General features: G+C 38.3%; 1 protein-coding gene across 3 annotated transcripts in view; it reads left to right on the top strand.

Moving 5' to 3' along the window:
- PARD3B (par-3 family cell polarity regulator beta) overlaps positions 1–15,289 on the top strand; it is a 396,105-nt gene that overhangs the window by 226,058 nt on the left and 154,758 nt on the right. For 2 of the 3 annotated variants that reach the window (XM_053947861.1, XM_053947860.1), the window contains one exon: positions 2,141–2,185. The exons of the other annotated variant lie outside the window; for it this stretch is intronic. In XM_053947861.1, the coding sequence (XP_053803836.1) occupies positions 2,141–2,185 (45 nt within the window). The remainder of the gene's footprint in view (positions 1–2,140; positions 2,186–15,289) is intronic. 3 annotated transcript variants of the gene reach the window in all.

The following is a 15,289-nucleotide window of genomic DNA, read 5'->3' as shown; positions in this document are numbered from 1 at the left end:
CTTTTCTGGGCTACTTCTGTTCAGTCTAATGAAAGATGGCCAGCCCAAAAGGCCCTGCCTAAGCATAATAACCCATGAAATGAAAACTACCCTGTGGAGGTGCACACGTATTTTGCTCAAACTTTGATATAGAACTTTAATATTTGCATTTCCCTGGTTTTGTGCATGTGTGTGCTTAAACTCATAATGCTAACCTTGTATTTTGGTAAGATTATTTTTCATTTTTTAATAATTTTATTCTTCCTTTTTTCCCTCCAGTATTAAAATCTAATTTTTGTGTGTGAAGCTGGTGTGTAAAGTATGATTAAGTTAAATGGATTTATCCCTTTTAATAATGTAAAATTAGTTTCAGGCAAACCAAGTCGTCAGCATAGCTTTATAAAAATACTGTGAACCTTGGGTTTTGTCTTTTTTTTAAAGTTCCTATGTACTGTAACATTACCTGCTTTAAGTAATTACCATATATTATACTGGTTGCCACTAGTGACTGCTATAATTAAGGCTGTGAATCAGTTTTCATTATAATCCCTTGTTTTCACACAATCATAACTTGTCAAAACACTAACCTTTAGGACCAAAGTTTTCCACAGTTGTTTTGCTTAGAGAGATATTTAGGGGGAGGGAGCAGGAAAAGGAGTTTGAACTATCCTTATAGTAAATCCTTGTCCAGTCATTTTGCATTATAGGATCAAACTGCATAGCAAGGAGTTCGATAGTTATCATTTCCAGGGACTAAAAAAAGTTGAAAGATCAAGGAGAGCAGAACATCCTTGAGTTTTGGTTGCACTTCTAATTTTGACTAGTCTCATTGCCATTTTGTTTAGCAGAATCTTTACATAATGCTGCAAGCAGAATTAGTCTTCCTTTATTAGCACCTATATCCCATAAAAACCATACACTATGTCAATTTGCTGATAATCAGGTGGCAATTAGGTCACAGAAGTAGAGAAGAGATACAGTGGTCATTTATGGATTCATGACTCCAGTTGTGAATCCCAGTCCTGAATTTGATGTTGATTTTTGAGTGTAAAAGCTTCCTTAAATATGAAGTGGGGGGGCAATATAAGAAAATATTTACTGTGATCATTTTCCCAGTAGTAACTCCTAAATGTCAGTAACTACTGTACTGCTCTCTCCTAGGTAGAAAATAGCAGGTTCTGGTATTATGGCAGATAACCCTCTATGTAAACTTTTTATAGTGACCACTGTACAGAGCTTGTTTAAGTCTGCATTTATGGAATTTTTGGTATGACTTGACAATTTATTTTATCATATAAAGAGATTATGTTTTAAGGTGAGTTATAAGGGAGTGCTTGGGCAGGCAAAGTTGAATGATAAGCTTTCAACCCTAACATTCATTTCCTGTTCTTGTTTTATCATCCCTAACATTACATTTACTGCTGGTTTTTTTTGCATAGAATTCATTTTAAAAAATAGTGATTGGTTCTTCCCCTCAGCCCTCCAGGAGAGTATTTTAATTAGTTTCTTGAGATATATGACAATAAACTGAAGTTACTGAACAGAGCTTCCAATTCCTGTTACATTCAGAATTTGCTCCTCCACTACTGTCTGCAAACTGTTGCTACTACAAGCATCTTTCTTTATAAGATGTTGTGAAATACTACAAAGTTACAATTTATAGACAAAATAAAATATACAAAAATGTATAAGCCTTTAAAAAGATCAGGGTTTGGGAGACCTTATTATCTGCAGAGATCCCATGAGTCAGTGAGATGTGTTGCAGATGGGAAGGTTTCCACATCTGGATTCTTTTTACAATTGAGGTCTTTGATCTGAAAATGTTACAACTCTCCTATGCCCTGTGATTTGTCTGGCAAGATGAGTTATTTACAAGTGCAATTGCTCTTCTGACAACTCAGTTTTGAGCATGTAAGTTCTGAGGTCCTGATCTGTAATCCACAAGGACTGCTGGTAGTCCTTTTATTGGTTTCAGAGGGCCTTGATTCAGTTATTTGGACTTTGAAGCACCCCATGTGGATTAGGTAAATAAAGGCTTTTTTTCAGATTATTATAATTTAAAGATTCAGGATACTGTATCTGAAATAATTTGACAGTGTTTCAAAGGCTTGTGAATTTAAATAAGTTTCTGATCTTTGTGTCTTTTCTTTTATTTCTCCAGTGGCAGATGAAAGCAAAGTTGGTTTGTTGGCCGGACACAAATCGGGTAAGCTGTCCTCCTGTTTTGGAGAAAAAGTCAGCAACTTGAAAGTAGTATGGGCAGTAAATGAAATCAGCTTCCAGAAGCTGTGGTGACAAAGACACTTGCAAATTGAGGCATTACTTTGTAAGCACTGACTCCAAGTTGAACAATGATGAATTAGAGGTTGCTCTTAGCCAGGCAGCGTATGTAGGCAAGTCATTCTCAGGAAGAGCTGTAACTTTATTTTTCAGTACAGGTGTTGTAAATTGAAGAAAATGCATTTTCAAATAAGTAGAAGTGCACTCTTATGGAGTGTAGAGACTTAAACAATGCACACTTTGAGAAATACAAGTATTTCTTTGCTTTTTCTTCTTGCTCAGAGTTATACTTCCATTACCAGGAATACTGAAGACAAAGCTAAAAAAAATTACAGAATAAAAAAAAAAGTGTTACAGCTTTTCCTTTTGTTGTGTTTGTTCAGGAGAAATAATTCGTTTTTTCTTAAACTTTTCAGACTATAATAATAAAAAACGTTAATCCATAGTGGTGCAATTCCTCTACCTGCTTACTAAATAAGTTCTACCAACTGTGCCATGGCATTGTACAACTTCCAGCTGTTGTATTAAAAAAACTTCCAAGGCAATGTCACATAAGATTGTAATTTTTCATGAGCTGTGGGTAAGCTGACATGAGAAACCTTAAACTTCCTAGAAAACTTCAGTTATTTAGCAGTGTCTTCTGATGTTAGAAAATCCTGAAGTTTCAGACTGCCCCTTTGTAGCACATTGTGCATTGCCCTTTCACACTCCATGGATAGGTCTAAGCAGCTGAATTCATGCAAAAGAAGGTCAGTTATGACATTCCTGATTGTTTATGGTATTCTTTCTCTGTTCAGCTGGGTGTCCTTCTTTAGTTCTCTGGTGTGGATTTTCCTTATCTGAAGACCTTTTCCTGAACTTAGTAGACAAATTCTTTCTAATTTTTTTGGCATCTTTCCTAAGCTTCTGAAGTTCTTGGATTCTGTTTCTGAATCAGGGAATAGTTCATATGTCTTGTAATATTATCACTCCTGGGAAGAAAAAGATTCTTTCAAGTTTCTCTTTTGGGAATGTGAAAGCTTCAAAGAAATGATCTTGTCAAGTTGAAGAAGCTGAGGGTGTTGCCCTTGGGCTTTTCCCTGTTCAGAAAAATTACTACAAACATTGCAACATCATGCAGTTTACCAAAGATCAGTGGAATTCACTGCTATCAAAGAATATTGAGGGGTAAGATTATAACTCTTTGGCAGTCAATTGTTTTAGGTACATTAAGCTTTATAAAATAACTCTTAGTAGCATTTGATCTTTCTTCTGTGCACTTCTGCAGATTCTTGAAAACTGACTTTCAAAAGCTTTCTGTTTGAAGACACCTACAAATTTTATATGAACATGTGGACCTACGTTTATTGAACTTTGACTTGTTTGCTTTACTTATTCCTCACAGATCTCTTATATATACCTAAGATCTTTTTTCATAAACTAAAATCAGTGGCCAACAGATCACCCGAGGAATAGATACAAAGATTCCTCAAGTTGTTTCTTTTTTTTTCCCTGTAAGAATAAAAGCATTTATCGAACTTCTGAGGCGGTTGGTGTGTAAATTATTTTTATTGGTCCTATCATCTTTAAATGCTGTTCAAATACCATTGAAAAACATTTCTCCTGCTCTCTATGTTCCATTTCCTAACACTTCATAAAGAGACATCAAGCTGCAATTTTGGTTTCCACATTTTTCCATTCAAATATTTAATTTAAAGGTCTGTTCAAGAACATGGTGTTCTTTTTCTCTGGTCCCTTTTTATTCTATGCTTTCTGAAATTATGTCATATGTGCAATTGTCTGGCATTCAGTCCCACCACAGAACTTCTGTTTTTACGTCATTCATGGTGCTGCCTTCCTGTAGGTACCTTAAGAATGTTAAAGGGAGATAGTCTTGTGCTGCGAGGAAACCACAGTTGTTTTCTCATTACAGAATGAAGAGTTTCCATCCTATTCTAGACTTCAGGAAACTAAACGTATTTCTCTACAGAATTAATTATCACCTACTAACAATCAATGCAATTATCCTATCTTTCCTTCAACATGACTTGCTCTGTGAAATACACAGCTGAGTAATTCTCTCTAGGGAAATACCCTTTCTATTTCTTCTGGGGCAGTGGCTCTTCAAGCATTTAGTCTCAGCTTTTGGAACAGCTACTTTATCCCTCACATATTTTATGTTACTGAGCAGGAGCAGCAGGAGTTAGAGGCATGCATTAATTTCAAAAAGTGTTATCGCAATTCTCTGTAAGACTGAGGCACTAGAAGGATCTGGAGCTCTAGCCCCATCTGTTGTTTTGTATATTGCACCCACAAGCAGTAATTCCTTACCCCACACCCTACTTAAAGAGTAGATTTGATTTTTAAAAGTATGTCTGGACATATCCTGAGCTTGTAAGTATGTTCTGTGGAAAGGTGGCTGGTGCTTTGTTCCAAATACATATATGACCCGTAGAGAAATCTACCTGTGAATGCTGGTTCTCATACCTAGCCTGTATTTCATCCTGCTGGATGGAAGACCTCTGCTGTGCTTACAGGTGTTCTTAGTATTGAAAATACTAAGAATACTATTGAAAATGTTTTCCACAATGCCATCAGCAAAAGCATTGGAGTGCTGTACTGATGCAGTCTCCTGGTCCTTTTCTGGAAAAAAAACCAGATTTCAGAGTGCATGTGTGTGTCTGTGTGTGTGTAAGGCAACTTCTCTGAATCATCTAGGAAAGAATTTGTCCTCTGTAACCTTCCTGCCTTCCTGTGTGCTTGGCAATGGTATGCCAATACCAGTGATGAGAATGAGAAGCAGACAAGTGGTGCCTCTGTTGTAAAGCAGAGAAGATCCTTGAAAATTCACAAAGATGAAAAATTAGCAGCTTCAGCTTAGTTTTTCATAAACTCCTAGTTTTTTGTAAAAGCAGTTCTAGGACAGTTAGGAGAATATCCTTTATAAAGAAGGCAAGACCTGCATATCAAATATAACCTGATTTATATCAAATAATGAAATTGAGTACTGATTTTTTTGCAGCTATTTTAATTTTTTTTTCTAAAATTCTTTTTTGTGTTCTGATTTACTGCTTAGAACACTTTTTAGTATGTATTGACTGTCTACTGAGGTCTCTGCTGACACAGCTCTTTCAGATGATGCAGTGCTGGAGAAAAGCTGATGAGTCTTTCTTTATGAGCTCTGACATATTAATTAGCAAAATGGTCAAAAAAGCTTTCCTATTTTTATTTTAATGTCACTAGACCATGCTTTTGGCTGGGGTTGTGTTTCAAGACAGTCTTGAGTAAGATCTTATTTTCTTGTTGGCTGCTATGTGAGGAAAATGTGACTGCGCTATGGCTTAGTACCAGCAAGGCTGAGTGATAGGGGGTAGTTATGTTACCAGGCTGAATTTGAATTAATGCTGTGTGGTTAAACCACAACATATGGCAAGAGATAGGGTTAGGACTTGAGTAGGAAAAGGCCCATTGGGATAGTTGGAAGGGTGCTTCTGGTCAAGCTCTGCCCCTTACTGTTAATTTTGCTGCCAGTGCAGTACCCACATGGCTGTTCAGCCTGTAGATAGGGTTGGTGTTCTGGGAAAGAAGGCCTGGAGAGGCAGCTATGCAGCTAAATCCTGCAAGGGCAGCCTGTCTTGGGACCTGAATGCCATCACAGCTGTACTGCCTGATGTGTGAGTAACTGAGTTACCCACTTCAGATGGAAAGTGGAGATAGTTTGGAATAATTTAGGTTAAAGGTCTTGGTGTATTTCTGCATCCTTTAATGCCAGGATATATTCTGCATTAAGGACATTTTACTGAGGTTTTGTTAAAACTAAATGTGAGCTATTGGAATGCCAGAAAAATCCAGTGGTTTATGGATAGTTTTGTAGCACAAGAGGCTTCCTTTTAATCAGGGAATCTGGTGGGGAATAATAGTGGATTTAGGAAAGACTACAGAAAGCTTAGAACATGCTGCTAGACTTGTTTGAGGCTGGTGCCATTGTATTAAGTTTCATTTGCAAGTAACACAATTATGTTGAAGAAGTGGATAGGGAAGTGCTGTTCTCCTCTCCTTATGCCAGACTTCATAATTTTATTAAATAAGCCTTCTTGCTGTTGTAGATGTCATTAAAGCTCAGCTTTTCAAGGGGACCGTTGGGTTTGGTACTGAGTTCATAAGGATTTATAGAGTAACTTGGTCCACAGTAGAAAAGACTCATGTAAATGGCTGAGCTGCCTGACATATGCAGTGAAGTGCCTGTCCAAACAAGGGCCTTGCTGCTAACTGAAAGCATGTATCATATGGAATCTGACCCTTGACTTTGCATTTCTGAGAGGGGAAAATGTTGATCTAAGTTCATTTTATTTCTCTTTGAGAATAAGAATGTAATACTTGGCTGCTTCAATCATTCTTGCAAGTGTGAAGAGGACTCGTCTCCTTCACAGTCTGCAGTATACCTCAGCAATACCAGTGTAGCCTGACCTGTGTGTCTTGGCTTGGATACTGGATATAAGCAAACTGTGGTGTTGCTGGAAGCTGTGCAATGTGATTTTTCCCTTCATTCAGCCCATGTGATGCTTGGTGCCATTTCAGTGTGACTGGCACAAAAACACAAGTACCTCTCTACAATGCTTCAGTTCACTCTATTACCAACAACTCGTGCCTCTGTAAGCTTTGAATCATTAAGCTGTGGGTTAGGTTTGATGTTTTATTGTGGGGAATATTTTTTAAGATTTTTCACTCTTTCCCTGTTACATTCAGTTGGACATCTCTCATGAATGATTATATTCTTGTGGTAATGTTGTTGTTCATGCATTATCATCATCATCAACTTTGATTATGATTCTCCAAGCCAAGTGTTGCTTTGAACTTACAGTTCCAAATAAATTCTCATCTGAGAATATGTATCAGTTCATGCAGCAGCTGAGAAGCAAAAAATAAAGTTCCTTTTTTCCTGCACGTCACTTGTGAAGTGAATGTTTTCTCCTTTATTTATATCTGGCAAAGTACAAAGTCAAGGGTATTACACTGAATGTATTATATTGTTGGGCTTTAAAAAAATTTCTAGTCCAAAACGCTTAGCTTTCATTGAATCCCTTGCTGCTGTGGTTTTTTTTCTTTTCTTCAAGCACAACTTGTTTAGTGAAACTAGGAGGATATGTTAACTTACTTAATGCAAATGTGGCTTTGCTACCCTTTCAAAATGGACTTAATTTTTTAACATGTATAATAGTGTTATATATTATATGTTGTTGTAGCTATCGTCATTGGTTAGAGCTGGGAGTGAATGGAGAGCCTTGATTAATGTTGCTAGTTGCACAAAAATTGTATATATTTGTGCATGAGAAGTTTACTTTGATACTGACTCAGGAAAAGAAAGGCTGGACACTTACAGTTCTGTGATTCAAACCATTATTCTAGATGAACAGAAATTACTGTATTGTTGAATTTTAGTGAAAAGCAGTCTGTAAGTCAGAATCTCTTCTGAATGTCAGGCTGGGCATCTTTACAGTTCCCCATGCCTGCCTAGTCTATGTGGCTGATAAACAGCTCTCAGGTAATGTAGTTAGATGGTTCTCCTCTGTGGAAGGAAACAAGCACTCATTTTTACTCTTGAGAAGAATAATTTTATACTCCCAGTAACTCATCAGCTGTAACTATTTATTTGACAGCTTTTTTTTTTCTTTTGTTTTTCTTTAAAGACATTATTAGCTGTGCCCCCTTTTTTGTTAGGTCTCGAGAAAGTCATCTGTAGATAAAAATCCCTCATTTGAGGGTGATGTTTGATGTTATGATGTTGATCTAAAAGCTTGCTGCTGCTGAATAAAGCAGTCTTGGGCACCATGCCTCCTATCTGCAGCTGCCCAGGTCCATTATTCCATTCTTTATTCCAGTCCCACAGCTTAGCTGGTGAGATGGTTAAGAAAACTAAACTAGCCAAAAATGAAAACAAGAAGGACAAAAATGAATAGTGCTGAGATTATCTCCTTGAACCACCCATTTGAGAGACAAGCTTACATGCCGCTAGAAGGGAATTTAATCAATAAGTGGATGGATGTGAGAACTGTGAGGCAGCTGTCCACTAAATCACCATATCTACCATGTCAAACAATATCCTTATTAAATTCAAATGCCAGACTTGCATTGTGTTTTTTTAATTTTTTTTTTATTTTTTTTAACACTGTTTTACTTGCCATGAATAAAGCCATTTTCTCAGTGGCAGGACCAGGGAATAAAAAGTGGCAGTAAACCTCTGCAAACTGAACAAGAGCATCCCTGCTGTCTCATCCTTAGAATGTAAGAATCTTTTCTAAATTCACTTGTTCACTTTGATTTTATGAATACTTTGTGTTCGGTGACTCTTAGTGTGCTTTGTATTAAGATATGACAGAGCAGTGCCTGTTGATCTTTCTTTGAATTACAGTTATTAAAGTGAATAGATCTGATCTGTTGAGAACAATAACAAGCTTGCAGGAGAAACCTGTTTTCCCTCCATGTTCTTGTGTGGGATTTAGGATCTAGAGCAAAACTGAATTTAGACGAACAGCAGTGCAGATGCAAATTCAAGGGTCTCTAATCGAGCTTTTACAAAACAGCATGTTGACTGAATATTTTCCTGTTATCCCACAATAGCCTTGTATTTATAAAGGCCAAGCCATGTGTTTCTGCCCCCCTTCTCTCTATGCCAGCATTATTATTCCTATAATTCCATGATGAGCCGTTGTGGGAAGCTAACCTAGCAGAAAAATAATTCTAAAAAAAAGAATGGTATTCTTCTGGTTTAGTGAAGGGAACAAGAAAAAAAATAAGTTCAGGAGAAGAGAAGAATTATTTTGTAACTGACATTTTTTGATCCTGGGATCAGCCTAAGCTGAAGAAGTTGACTGGGGTGGAGGGGGCAGGCAGACACATCTGAGGGAGAAAGCGTGGATGAAAGAAGATTTGCGGATCTTCAGAGATGTCTTTGTGCTGAAGGAAAGGAAGTGGGGGAGCAAGTTTGAGTCTCTTTTATTGTCCTGAGGACTAAACTGAAAGTGAGTTCTGAGAGGTTTGCTTAATGGCCAGTGAAAGTTGTTATTGTGTATTTTTGACTGTGTGATATTACTTGCTCTCAATGTACTATGACTGTCTCTTAGTTTTGTTTGGGCTGCTGTACTCTGGGTCTGGTCCTGTCCTAAGGAGTGAGAGAAGATTGTGCAGTCCTTGAAAGCAGCTGTGTCTGACAAGCAGGGAGAAGCTTTCATAAGGGCCAGATGGAGTGAACAGGCAGTTCGGACAGAAAGAACAGTTTTCCTTAAGAACCATAGGGACTAGGTTCCCTACCCTAGGTGAGGTTTCTTTCAGTCCAGCTGATCACAGAAAGCTGCTGAACCAGAGAACAAATGATACTGTAAAAGCCTAAGTTAAGTAGAAGCATTTATTTCACTCTCTCACCCAGAAAATGATAATTTTCTGTACTATGAAAGGGTAGTAAACTACCCTAGCTTCAACAGCAAAGCCCTTTTCATGTTCTCACTTTAAGAGCAAAAGTACACGTACATCTACCGAGAAAGTGTTACACAACTTGGACTTCTCTGTGAAGGAAGCTTGTGCCCTGAAAGGGGACCAAAGTAAGATATTTCCATTTGACAAGCATGAAATAAAAGTTCCTGCAGGTAGGAACTTTAGAGAGTACTCCTGTGAATGCATAGCTAGGGAAGTGCCTGCTAAAGCTGTGACATGAGTTTATTAGAGCAAGATGCCAAAGAGGGATTCTGTGTATGAGGAATGCCTTATTTTTAAATGTGGGTAAACTTCAAGTGCATAACAGAAAGGACAGCCTTTTCCCAGAGGAGAAGGCCTGATCTGGCAGATACGCAAACTACAGTGTACTAAAATAAACAATAGTGGTGAAAGATTTGCTTCTTTTCGATCACATCTCAGTAATATGGGAATTATATACTACTCAGTATGAATCGTTGGCATCCAGGGGTTGCAAACCAACAGCCTTTTTTCCTTGGGGAATATTCTTTCCTCTAGGAGCAGAGAAAAGGATAGGAACATTGTTTAGTGTGACTTAGGAAATTTCAAGCTCAGCAGTTCCCCAGTGTTACAGCTCCATTTTGATGCAGAAGTCGGAAAAGTGATTTGGAAGAAAAATTGGACACACAGGTATGTTTTCCAGCCATGCATTAATATTAATTCTACATTTTTACTTTTTTTTTTCCTCCTCTTTAATTTCCTGAAGTGATTCTGGGCATATTGTTGTATTAACCGAGGCTTGGAGGTGGGTTCTGATGTTCACATTCCATAGTTGCCACTTCTCCCCTTGGTCAGTATTGCTGAATATTGCTCTATGCAGAATTCAGTGGAGCAGGTCGAGAGAGCATTAAAATCCCCAGAATGTGTAAGCAGTGTAAAATGAAATAAAGAGTACAGTTTTAATAGTTGTGATGAATCCATCCACTCAACATAAGGCCTGCTGGTATTTGAAGTAAGTGGTCATGTGTCTGTGGCAAATCCACTGTGTGCCAGCCTGCAGTGGGCTGGAGGAGTAATGTGCCTGCAGAGCTCTGTCTGTTGTGCACTGAAATTCCCTCTCTAGGAAAGAGTGTGGTGCTGGCAGGAGTTACCAGCTGTGGGCTGTTTGGGGCATGCATTCTCTTCCTGAGTCCTGGCAGCATTTTCCACTGTGACTGTCTGTGCTGAGCCTGCCACATTTCTTGTCTTTGCTGAAAGTTTCTGCTCTGAGTTGGAGCTTCCTGCTGCCTTGTGTTCCAGGTTATTTCTGATTCATACAAGCGTAGGAGAGCTTGTAAATATGGTGGATGTGTCTATAGGAGGAATGCAGAAATAAAGCTATCTCTGAAAAGAAAAAGCAGTGTAACTGTGTTAGTGCAGAATTTCACACAGGGTTATAGATACTGCAGTTCTCCAGATGTGGTCATTAGGACAGGACATCTTGCTATCTCGGGATCCTGGAATATCACATGCAGAAAGAATTGTTACTAAATTTTAAGTACTGGAGATGGCAAAAACCTAAGAAAACTGGCTTTAGGCCTAAGCAAATGTTAAGCAACAGTATATTTGAAATTTGAAGAATGTAAATAAATCAGTGCTTTTAATTAAAACTGTGAAGATTTAAAGGAAGGCACAGCAGCCAGCAAAGCAAGTTTAATGTTTAAAATCCTAGGGGCCTCTTGCTGTAGGTTGATCTTGAAAGTAGAGAGTGATGGTGCCTGAACAGATGGCTCATGAAAGTTGCCTACATGACTGATAATAAGCTGGTTTCCATCATGGAACTCCTTCCGTGGCCCTAAGAAGAAAGCTGAGAACAACAAGTGAATCCATCGTGTCTCCTGCCTTTTTAGGGCTCTGTAAGGCTCTTCAGTCATTGGTCCTTTAGCTGTTGACAGCCAGACTGCATCCATTTCAGAAAGCAAAACAAATTCCCTCAGTCTGTGTCCTCTGTAATTGAGGAGAAAGTGATGATGTGATTCTAACACCCCTGCGTAATATTTACCACCCTCTGCAGTTAGAACTTGAGTCACAGCCTTCCTGTCAGTCTTTTCTCTGACTCTTGGTTTGATGTTCCTTTAAGCAATACCTGTGCTTTTTTCAAGGTTTGTGGTGAATGATCTGCAGATATTCAGGAAAGACCTTCAGAGTATTAGGTGTTGAAAGCTGGCTGTGATCAGTGTTGGCAGCTACTGTGATTCGGTTGCTTGTTGCAACCGAAGAGACCAGCAGCCACTGCTGAATGCCTCATTTTATTAATCCTTTCCCTCCAGGAGCTGTTTTTTTTTTGCTGGGCATGATATTCAGTGCTGGCAGTGGGTATCCTGAAGTCACTGATGCCAAGGAGTTAATGAATTTGGAAAACTTCCCAGATAATACATCTGGCCCTCTAACTTATATTTTGGAGCATGAAGTATGAGATGTAGAAAGAAGAGCACTGAACTAAATGAGCTCCTGGCTGAAGAGAGGAAGGGTACACTTTTCTTTTTTTTAAATTAGTTGACTGAAAGTTAAAAATTATGTGGTCCCAAAGAAGATTTAACTTTTGGGGGTTTGTTTGGCATTTTGGTTTTGTGGTTAGTTTGCTTGTTTATGTTTTTTAAAAATTTTGTTATACTGTGTATTTGCCAGTTGCATTATCTTCTGAGGCTTGAGTATAGACAGGGAAGCATGTTTAATTCACCGCTTTGAATGATTCTTTGCCTTCATTTTTTATTTTGAAATCCCATCATGTTGCCATGTCAATAAAAAGGATTTTGAAGCTAATTGATATTTCAAGTCTAGCTCACTTCTGGAATAGTATCTTGTACAATGTTTGCTTCCTATAACATTTGAAATAAGCCTTTATCATATAAAATGGGTTGCTGGTGCTATTTATTAATACACATTTTTGTGTAATAAAATACGTGCAGTGCAATATGGTTCAGAAATTAACTTTGAAGAAAAGAAATACATTGCTATTTGTATATCTCATAAAACAGAATTATTTTTAGTGGGTCTTTCAATATAGCAATGCTACTTAGCACTTACCTACAGAGCACTCCAAAAGGACCAATATCATCCCTAATTAAGTGTCTGATAAGCCTAAGAGCAGAGCAGGAGAGTTTTTCTGTATGTAGCAGTGACAAACCAAATGGAAAGCATATTGCAGAAGAGTAGAAGGCACTTCCTTGAGATACCATTGACTATCAGCAGGTAATTTCCCTTTGCCTCAGGCAATGGCACCATGCTGCAATTTCAAAACCTATCTCTTCTTGTGCTTACCCATTTTTCTGCCTGATGTCTTAATAGATGATATTTTTCATATGCTTTTATTTAGTCTTGCTTGGGTGATGTAATTTCTCATGGTTCTCATTTGGCCTACAGGTAATAAGCATAATCACTGGTACCTTAACTCTGTGAATGCACAGAAGATCCCTGTTGACATGAGATCAAACTTATTTATGTTTGCTTGGGATTTTTTAAAGAAATTAAAATGCCTGTTCCTTCCCTCCATACCTCCCTCCCCCAGCTAGTGTGATATATATACTGAGGCCGATCTATATCTGAATCCTGCCCTTTTTGATTTTTCACCTTCAGTTGTGAAAATTCTTTCCTTAATCCTTCCCTGATCTTCGAGTTGGTTCTCTTACCTAAAAACAGCTTTTGTGGATTGAGTATCTGTCTGTGAGGACAGCACATCTGTAACCTGCAAGGTTCACCTGCAGGTTCTGAAGGACAGGGAGAGCATGCAGGGCATAATCCCAGGAACTGCAGCTGCAGAGCATTTTTCAGTAGACCTTCTCCTGTTCTAGAGTTGCTCACTGAAGGGGATTCATTCATTCATTCATTCATTCATTCATTCATTCATTCATTCATTCATTCATTCAGTGTGACCAGTGGGCTCTGGGCAAAGCAAAGAATTCCATGGAGAGAGTCAGACTCTAGTTCTACAGTTTGTCTAGTTTCAAAATGCTGGTTTCCTTAGAGCCATAATAGCAGCAAGACCCTGACTCTGCTGCACTGGCAGCTTAAAATAGGGATTGTGGTGCTCCAGTGCTAGGGTCAGGACCTGGCAAACAGAGGAACAGAACAGAACTAGCACTTGGTGCTAGAGGTCTGCATCCATTACTGAAGGGTGATTGCACATACAAAGATTGCAAATAAAAACCTCTATTACCTTGCTATGGCAGTTTTCAAGTGTTTCAAGTGTGGAAGGACCAGACCAGAGAATCTGGGGTTCATTTGTTGGGGTCTTTCATGTAATTACAATTTTTGTTGCTATCTGCAGTTGGCATAAATTCCTGTGTTCAAAAAAGGAGTTGTATTTTTGGTTGCCGGTTGTAATGCTGCTGTTGACAAACAGAGATGTTATAAAAGAGAAATTCAATATAGTGTAGTTAATCAGATGGCTCTTTTTTTATTGCTTTATAATCTTCTCAGATGCCTAATTCTGAAAGCAAAATGACAAAATTGTTTGATCGAAGCTTCTGGAGTTTAATTCCTTTTTAAAAAATAGCACAGTAGTTTAATTTTAAAGGTACAAAAAAAAAAAATGAGCATTACATGAAGGACTAAATTTTGCCAGCAGTTGCATGGAATAACTCACTGCTTATGACTAATATGTCCATCACAAAATAGCTGTGAAGAATAATTCTCAGTCTGAGTTTAGACTGAAAGAGCAAACACATTAAAGAAAAAACATACAGGAGAAAACAATTTATTGCAGTCATTCTTTTTCTGCCATTCTGTAGGAAATATGGATAATTCATTAAGTCTCAGAAAAACCCCTTTGCTCTCCTTTACTCAGGTTTGGTTTTCTGTTCTCTTTCTGTGTACAGAGTGTGGGTGTAGTGCGCAGTAGTCGCTATGTTATCACCTGTTAAGTGTCATGCGTGACACATCCCATTACAGGTTCTATGAAACTGGAGCCGTTTGAAGTAAAACTTTCCATTCAAGTGTCAATTGAAGTGTGGATTTTATTTGCTTTTTCTTTGACAGAGATTGTTCTTTTACTGTCTCCTAAAATAACTCTGATATTTGTTTTTGTTTAGGAGAGGAAAAGGCAAGAATATATAGCTAGAGGCTGGGAAGATAGGAAGCTACTAGGGGAGGTGGAGGGGAGCTAGAAAAGGGTGCTGGGCATGGGGCAAAAAGGAGATTGGGCATGTCAGTAGGTGAGAAGATGCAGTGTGGGAAAGGGTGACATAACTGAGAGAGAAAGGGAGACCAGCTTGTGTTGATCTAGGACAGTGGGGAAGAAAAAGGTGGCAACCAGCTGTACAGTACAGAAAACTGCTTTTTTAAAGTACAAACAAAACAAGCCAAACAACAAAACCCGACAAAAACAAAACAATCAAACCCCGCCCCCACCCACCAGCACCCCACATGTAGAAAGATTTATACAAGAACTCTGTTAATAAGAAGAATTTAAGTTTGAAGGCTTAAGGGAACCTGAATCTTCATCTTCCTGTTTCAGTTCCTTGTCGCTGAGACACAGGTTGTGCATGTTTGTCTTAAAATTACATCATTAGTGTTCATTGAAAAACCCTTGCTAGTAAGGCTTTGATAAAGAGGCATGAATGCTGTT

The sequence above is a fragment of the Vidua chalybeata genome, chromosome 7 (assembly GCF_026979565.1).
Source record: "Vidua chalybeata isolate OUT-0048 chromosome 7, bVidCha1 merged haplotype, whole genome shotgun sequence".
NCBI classification, from domain to species: Eukaryota; Metazoa; Chordata; class Aves; order Passeriformes; family Viduidae; genus Vidua; species Vidua chalybeata.
Note: the sequence above shows the minus strand (reverse complement) of the source record. Positions and strands in the feature narration are given on the sequence as shown.